The sequence below is a fragment of the Orycteropus afer genome, unplaced genomic scaffold, assembly GCF_000298275.1.
Source record: "Orycteropus afer afer isolate SDZICR_OR568_19922 unplaced genomic scaffold, OryAfe1.0 scaffold00055, whole genome shotgun sequence".
Classification (NCBI taxonomy): Eukaryota; Metazoa; Chordata; class Mammalia; order Tubulidentata; family Orycteropodidae; genus Orycteropus; species Orycteropus afer.
This window is the reverse complement of record NW_006921642.1, coordinates 4,132,965-4,141,963: the sequence shown is the minus strand read 5'-3', so window position 1 is coordinate 4,141,963 and position 8,999 is coordinate 4,132,965. Positions and strand designations below refer to the sequence as shown.

The 8,999-nt window shown below is 36.0% G+C and overlaps 1 protein-coding gene across 1 annotated transcript in view; it reads left to right on the top strand.

Annotated features, from left to right (window-relative positions):
* Positions 1–8,999, top strand: part of MYO16 (myosin XVI) — a 974,663-nt gene that overhangs the window by 123,948 nt on the left and 841,716 nt on the right. The window contains exon 3 of the mRNA XM_007938926.2: positions 8,213–8,356. Within this exon, the coding sequence (XP_007937117.1) occupies positions 8,213–8,356 (144 nt within the window). The remainder of the gene's footprint in view (positions 1–8,212; positions 8,357–8,999) is intronic.

Sequence of the window (8,999 nt, the reverse complement as noted above, 5' to 3'; positions counted from 1 at the left end):
ACGGCACATAACAACAACAACAATGGTGAACAACATTGGACTGCTAGAAGAAGGCGCAGATCTGTCTTGGAATATGTATAGCTGGAAAGCTCGTTAGAAGTGATAATGGACAAACTTACTCTCTCACACTTTGGTCATGTTTTCAGAAGGGCCCAGTGCCTGGTGAAGGATATCATGGTTGGGAAATAGAGGGTGAGTGAAAACGGGTATGACCCTCAATGAGGTGGACTGACACAGTGGCTTCAAGGATGGATTCAAGCATGGAGATAATTGTGAGCATGTTGCAAGACTGGGCAGTGATTATTTCTGTTCTACATGGGGTCACTATAAGTAGGAACCAACGGAACAGCACCTAACAACACAACATTTCTAAATTTAATATTGTATTGAATTGATTCATTTGTCTTTCTTTATCTCGATACCATAGTTCTTGAATTAGTATAAGTATATATTAAACCTTGAAATTAGATTGTCTCATTAATCAACTCTATTTAATTTGAAGAAATTTTGACTATTCTGTGTTCTTTGCAAGGAGCCCTGGTGGTGCAATGGTTAAACATTTGGCTGCTAATCCAAAGGTTGATGGTTCAAACCCACCAGTGCTCTGCTGGAGAAACTACCTGGAGATCTATTTCCATAAAGATTACAGCCTTGAAAACCCTATGGGACAACTCTACTCTGTCCATATTGTTGCCATGAATTGGAATTGACTTGAAGATCTTTTTCTGTAACTTAGAAATTTTCGATTCAATTTTCAATTTCTATAAAAAGTCCTGCTGGGATATTGATTGGGCTTGTGTTAAATCTACAGAACAATTTAGACAGAATTGGTATCTTAACATATTGTGTCTTCAGGCCCATGTGTGTATCTTCATTTATTTAATTCTTCTTTAATTTCCTTCAGCAGTATTTATTGTTTCTAGAGGGCAAGTTTTAAGTATCTCCTGCCAGCTTTGTCCATAACTGTTTCATGTTTTTTGATGGCATTGTTATTTAAAACATTTATTTCTAAAAACGTATTGTTAATATATAGAATTAATTTTGATTTCTATATATTAATCTTAAGGAGCTCCAGTTGCATAGTGCCTAAGGCATTTGACTGCTAATCAGAAGGTTGGAGGTTCAAACCCACCAACCACTCTGTGGAAAGAAGACTGGGCAATCTTCTTCAGTAAAATTTACTACCTCAAAAATCCAAGAGGAGGTCACTATGAGTTGAAATTGACTCGATGGCAGGGAGTTTTTCTATATATTAATCTTGAGGAGGCTGGGTGGAGTAAGCAGTCTGCAATCTACTGTTAACTGAACCCACCCAGTGACTTTGTGGAAGAAAGAACTGAAGATCTGCTTCTGTAAAGATTACAGGCAAGAAAACTCTGTGGAGCAGGTCTGAATTGGGGGCCAACTCTGTAGCAGCTAACAACATGTTCTTCTTGTATCCTAGAAGTTTGTGGTACATATTGCTTTTGATACTTAACTTATTTATTTGGTACATTCCATTTTGTATTCTACCTGACCACATGTTCTGTGAATAAAGACAGTTTTAATTTTCTTTCCAACCTGTAAGCCTTCTGTTTCTTTTTTGTTCCTTATTATATTGTGTCTAATCTCCAATACAATGTTGAAAGGAAGTGGGTGAGACTGAATATTCTTACATTGTTCCTGATTTTGTGGTTTCTTGTTGGAAAATATTAAGTTTTGCTTTTTTGATACAGTCTGAAAATCTCTGCATTTTAATTTTGGTGTTAGCATATTTACATTTTATACGATTATTGGTATGGCTACATTCAGATCAAGGAGGACTGGTCGTTTAAGTGCTGGGCTGCTAACTGAAGCATTGGTGATTTGAACCACCCACCAGCTTTGTGGGAAAAAAAAGATCTAGAGATTTGTTTCCCAGAGATTACTGCCTAGAAGAGCCCCTGGGGCAGTTGTACCCTGTCACTTGGGGTAGCTATGAGTCAAAATTCTACTCTACGGCACTTAACAACACATCAACAAGGTTCAAATCTACCAGTTACCTGTCTACATATTACTTGGCCCATCTTTTTATCTTTTTCTACTTTCTTTGGGACTGAGTGGCATAGTGCCTAAGGCATCTGACTGCTAATAAGAACGCTGGCAGTTCAAACCCACCAGCCACTCCTTGGAAGGAAGGTTGGGCAATCTACTTCTGTAGTGATACTGCCTCAGCAACCCAAGGAGGGGTCGCTATGACTCGGGTCTGACTCTACAGCACATAACAACAACAACATATACTTACAATTGATGAACCAATGTTGCTACATTATTATTAACTAAAATTGGTAGTTTACATTAGGTTTCACTCTTGTATAGTTTGAGGGATTTTGAAAACTGCATACCATCATGTGTCCACCATTACTGCATCACAGAAAATAGTTCCAATTCCCTAAAAACTGTCTGTAATCCATCCATTCATCCCTCCTTTCTCTGTCACTGCATCCTCAGAATCTCTAGTAACCACTGATCTTATTGACACTACAGTTTTGCCTTTTCTAGAATGTCATATAGTTGGAGTCATACATTATGACTTTTTCAGACTAACTTTTTTTACTTAGAAAAATGCATTTAAGGATCCTCCATGTTTGTTTCTTTTATTCATAGCCTGATAGCTCATGTGTTTTTATCCTGAAAAATATTCTGTTGTACAGATACATCACATTTTATCGATTCTATCATTGACTGGCATCATGGTTGCTTTCAATAGAGATACTATAAATATCTATGTTCAGGTTATCCTTTGGGTATAAACTTTGATCTCATTTGGGTAAATGCCTAGGAGCATGAATGATGGATCGTATAGTAAAACTATGTTTATTTTGTTAGAAATTGCCAAACTGTCTTTCAAAGTGGGTGTACCATTTTTCATTCTCAGCAGCAGTGAATAATTCACTGCCGTTGAGTTGTTTCCAACTCATAGTGACCCCTCCTTCGGTTTCCGAGGCGATATCTCTACAGAGGTAGATTGTTGGTGATCAGTATATGTTAAAGGTGATGGGGAAATTTGGAAGTAGATAATGGTAATGGTTGAATAACATGATAAACATAATTAATGTCACTGAATTGTACATGTGAAGAAAGTTGAAATAGCAAAAATGTTATATGTATCACTACACACACACACACACACACACATAAAAAAAAAAAAAAAAAACACCCAAAACTCACTGCTGTCAGGTCGATTCGACTCATAGTGACTTCCTTGGGTTTTCTAACTGCATTGCCCAATCTTCCTTCCGAAGAGTGGCTGGTGGGTTTGATCTACCAGACTTCTGATTAGCAGTCAAAATGCCTTAGGCACTATGCCACCAGAACTCCCATATGTATATACTACAGTAAAAATGATATTTTTTAAAAAATCCTATGAAACTGTACAATAATGCTGAATGGCAATCCAAATCTCAGTGACTTAAATTAACAGTCAGTTATTCTCATGCTTAAGAGGGTGCAGGTCAACTATGAATCATCTAATCTAAGGTGGACTCAGCTAAGCAACTCTTTTCCAACTATGCTCTTCAGGTGCATGGGCCAGTAGGAACAACTGTTCAAGCTGTGGGTCAAGTTCACTTCAATTTCATCTGTCTCTTATTCTGCAAGGGTTGTTTGGAGGACCAGGGCTATCTGACTCTTTTTTTTTTTCCCCACAAGTGGAAATGGAAGCTTCCAGAAGGGTGAACAAAAGCAAGCAATGCCTTTCACAGTTAGGTTCCAGAGTGGTGTATGGTCATGTCTGTCAACATATAATTGGCTGTAGGAAGGCACATGGCCAAGTTCAATTGTTGGTCCTGTAGGAAAGTAAATGCTTTCCATGTACATCAGCGTGTATGTAAGAAGTGAATTTTTGCTGAACCATAGTGCCACGATACTAAAATGATGTTGTAATTAGTTGCTGCTGAGCTACTTCTGCCTCATGGTGACCCCACACATGTGGAATAAATCTACTCTTTTTTTTTGGTTAATTCTTTTGAGTTTTTCTACAAAATCCATACCATTTGAAACAAAATCCATGCCATTTGAAAACAAGGACAGTTCCATTTCTTCCTTCTCAGTCTGTACACTTTTATTTCCCTTTCTTGTCCTTTTGCACTAGCTAGGACTTCCAGTACAGTGTTGAATAGGAGTGGTGAAGGAGAAATTCTCTGACTTGCTTCCTGTCTTGGGGGAAAGCATCAAGGTTCTCATCATTAAAGATGATGCTGACTGGTTTTCTCATTTGCATATTTTTGTTTTTTGTAGGTGTTCTTCATCGAGTTGAGGCAATTCCACTCTATTCCTAGTTTGCTGAAATTGTTTACTGTGAATGGATAATCAGTTTTGTCAAATGCTGCTTTTTCTGCTATAATGATATGATTTCCCTGCTTTAGTGTGTTAATATGATAAATTACTTTATTTGATTATCAAATATTGAATCAATTTTCCATATCTGGAATAAATCCTACTTGGTCATGGTGCAAAATTATTTATATATGTTGTTGGATTTGATTTGCCAGCATTTTTTTTGGATGATTTTTATTTCAATGTTCATGAGATACTTTGGTGTGTAGGGTTTTTTTTTTTTTTTTTTTTTTTCCTGTGATGCATTTCTCTGGTTTTGGTATTATAAGGTTGGCCTCATACAGTGAATTAGGAAGCATTCTCTTAGATTTTATTTGCTGAAAGACATAACAGACAATTGTTATAATTTATTGCTTAAATTTTTGGCAGAATTCACCAGTGAAACTCTCTGGGATTCATGGACATTCACGGTACTTCCTTCTTTTGAACATTTATTGTTTATTAAATAAATTTATTTCATAGAGAAATGCTTATTGCAATGATCTATTTCTTATTATGCAAATTTTGTCTTTTGAGGAATTTATTCTTTTCATCTAGGTTATCAAAATTTGGGCTTATAACTGTTTATAATATGCTTTTGTTGTCTTGTAATGTCCATGAATCAGTAGTGATAACCTCTCTTTCATATATAAGATTAGTAATTTGTGTCTTCTCTCTTTTTTTCTTGGTTAGCCTTGCTGGAAGTTTATCAATTTTACTGAATTGTACAAAGAGCAAACTTTTCATCTTGTTGATTCCATCTTTTCTATTTCATTGATTTCTGCTCAAAATTAGTATGCTTTTCCTGTTTACTTTGGATTTAATTTGTTCTTCCTTTTCAAATTTCCTATTGTTGAAGCTTAGATTATTGTTTTTAAAAAAATATATATGCATTCAGTGCTATAAATTTCCCTCTATTCATAGCTTTGGCTGCATTAAACAAATTTTAATAAGTCATATTTTCATTTTTATTTAGTTCAAAATATTTTTAATTTCTCTCAAGACTTCTTCATGGACTCATTTATCATTTAGTAGTATGTTGATTAATATCATAATATTTTAGGGTTTTAAAACTATATTTCTTTTATTGATTTCTAGGATAATTCCATTATGATTAGAGGATATACTTTATATGATTTCTATTCTTTTAAATTTGCTAAGATGTGTTTTCTGCTTCAGAATGGGTTCTATCATAGTGAATTTTCCATGGGAGCTTGAGAAGAATGTATATTCTGCTACTGCTGTTCAATAAAGTATTCTATAAATGTCAGTTAGATACAGTTGATTGATAGTGCTGTTCTGTTCAACTATATCTTTACTGATTTTCTTCTTACTGCGTTTGTCAATTACTGATGAAGTATCCAATTATTATAATAGAGTCTTCCCTTGCTCCTTGCAATTAAATCAGTTTCTGTCTCAGATATTTTTATACCTATTATTAGAGCATAATCATATAGAATTGTTTTGTTCTTTTTCATATCAGATAATTTTCCTTAATCTGAAGTTTGCTTTGCTTGAAACGAATATAACTACTTCAGCTTTCTTTTGATTAGTGTGAGCATCACAAATTTTATCTCATCCCTTTATGTTTTTTGAGTTTTTATATAAGAGAATTCTTTTAATCAATCTATATTTGAGGCTTTTTTTTTCATACACTGACATTCTGTTTTCCAGTTGCTGTATTTAGGTCATTCACATTTAAAATTATCATTGATACAGGTTTCTCTTTGTTGCCCTTGTATTTACTTCCTTTTCTGTTTTTTACTCCTTTTTTTTTTTTTTTTTTGCCATCTCTGGTTTTAATTGAGCATTTCTACAATTAAATTCATTAGCATATTGATTACACATCTTTTTAAAACTTTAAAAATAATTTCCCTAGAATTTGCAATATACATTTTAAACTCATCTCAGTCCTCAATGAATTGAATTGACACAGTGGCTGCAATGATGGGTTCAGGTATTGCAAGGATTGTGAGGCTGGCACAGGACAGGGCAGTGTTTTGTTCTGTTGTCCACAGGGTCACTGTGAGTCAGCGCCGACTTGATGTCACCTAACAACAATAAAAAAGGCATTGTTGTTGTTATTTGCCATAGAGTCGGCCCCGACTCCTAGCGACCCCTCCTTGGGTTTCCGAGGCAGTTATCACTACGGAAGTAGGATTGCCCAACCTTCCTTCAGAGGAGTGATATGAAAAAGACTTATATAAGGAATGCTGATATAATTTTCAGGGCAAAGCACAAAATTAAAGCAGCCACAACTTCAAATATTATTTACAATTTAAGATAGCAGCAGCAGTGCATTAAACTCATCTAAGCACAACTGGTCATATATTCATGAAGCCAGCGCTGACTTATATATACATTTATCTGAGTTTTAACCATAAATCAAAAACAAACGAAAAACCAAATGCACTACCAAAAAGTAGATTCTGACTCATAGTGACTGTGGAGTTAAAGCTATGTATCAACCTGGCTGGGCCTGGTTTTGAGTGGCTGAACAGCTGGATAAAATTATTCCCCATGATGAGACCGGTAATCAACTCCATAGTAGAATCGACTGTGAGCAACTGAGCAGTTGCCTTAGGGGTGTGGTCTGCTTCCAGTATATAAGAAGAGGCTTTGAGAAAAGTCTTGAGCATTTTGGCACACTTGAACCCCACATGTAGTTGAGTCTTGTTTCAGTAGCCTGCCATGTTGCCTGCTGGTCTTAGGACTGTCTCTGGACTTTTCTAGTGGCCTGCCATGTGGCTTAATAATCTTGGGACTGTGCCATTTTATTTGTCAACCTTGGGCTTGTCAGCCTCAGAGCAGCCAGCAGCTGCCTGAGTTAAGAAAAGCCTGCAGTTTTGGTGGTCTGGAAGCAAGAGGCAGAGCTGAATCCCAAGATCAAGGAAGCCCCTAGGTCTGGCACTTTTAAGTCAGACTTCTAGCATCCTGAACTGTAAAAGAATAAATCCCTGTTTGTTAAAGCCAACATTTGTGGTATGTGTTATAGCAGCACTAGAGAACCAAAACAGCAACCCTTTAGAACAGAGTAGAACTGACCCAGAGGGTTTCCAAGGCTATTATTGATCTTTACTGAAGCAGACTGCCTCATTTTTCTCACACACAGCAGCTGGTGGTTTTGAACCACCAACGTTTTGGTTAGCAGTAGAATATTTTAACCATTACAGTACCAGAGCTCCTTTAACCATGAATTATATATTAGAAAGAGGAACAAAATAAGTTCCTAGGGAGTTTAATTTGGCAGATTATGAAATATCTATAAAATATAATAATATGCAATCATTATCTTCTATGTTAGAAGATTCTTAATCATGATTGCTAGTTTTCACAATACAGTGTTCTGTGGAATGCCTAGTAGGCTTAGGCAATGGGATGAAGGCTATACATGATAATGGTGAGAGATGAAGGGAGAAAGCTTGTGAAGGGTCTTTCCTGGATACAATAAGATGGTTGAATTTACTCTTTTGACCATGGTAAATCATGTTGTTTGATAGCAGAATAATAATATGTTCAAATCTATACTTTAGAAACGAAATTCTGATGAATGGTGTAAGATGTTCTAATACTCTAATACAGAAGAAGAGAACTCAAAGAATGGGATACTTGTTTCCTTTTTTAGAATCTGTGCCTATTGCCCTCTTTTTCTTTCCATTGTCCATGGACCCAATTTTCTCACAGATCTTACACAGTGCCCCTTTCCTTGAAGTTTAGTTGGAAAAATAAATATCATTTTTGCCAGTTTGGTTGTACCTGTCATCTTCCAAAATTGTCAGCTTAAATTGTTAATCTCTGAAAATTTTGAGTAAGTCTTGTTATAGTTTGCTACAATTTATGTTTTCTATTTGTTTATTTCCTTTCTTTGTTTTTTTAGTGTGCTCGTTATGATAATGCCTTCATCACAGAGGTCTTGATTGACAGAGGGGTGAACGTAAACCAGCAGGATGAAGATTTTTGGACACCAATGCACATTGCCTGTGCATGTGATAACCCTGATATTGTTCTGCTGCTTATATTAGTAAGTAAATAAATTCAGCCTACTTACTATTTAAATATTTCATGATGTATGTTATGGAATGAATTGTGTCTCCCCAAATGTGTTGTAAATCCTAACTTCTATGCCTGTGGTTATAATCCCATTTGGGAATGGGTTGTCTTTGTTAAACTAATGAGAAAAGATTAGTGTGAGTGTATCTTAAATCAATACCTTTTGAAATATAGAAGATATTAAACAAGCATATTACTGAGCAGAGATAGAGGAAGAGCGATGCCAAGCCACAGAAAGATCACTCAGAAGCAGAACTTCAAAGACATAAGGACCTTTCTCCAAAGCTGACAGAGAGAGGAAGGTATCTTCCCCTAGAACCAGCACCCAGAATTGAGATTTCTAGCCTCTTAAACTGTAAGGAAATAAATTTGTTAAAGGCACCTATTTGTGGTATTTCTGTTATAGCAGCATTACATAACTGTTGTTATTACTGTTGTTATGTGCCGTTGATTTGGACCTGTCTCATAGTGACCTCTCCTTGGGTTTCCGAGACGGTATCACTACAGAAGTAGATTTCCCAACCTTCCTTCCAAGGAGTGGCTGGTGGGTTTGAACCTCCTGCCTTCTAGTTATCAGTCAAATATCTTAGGCACTACACAACCAGAACTTATAT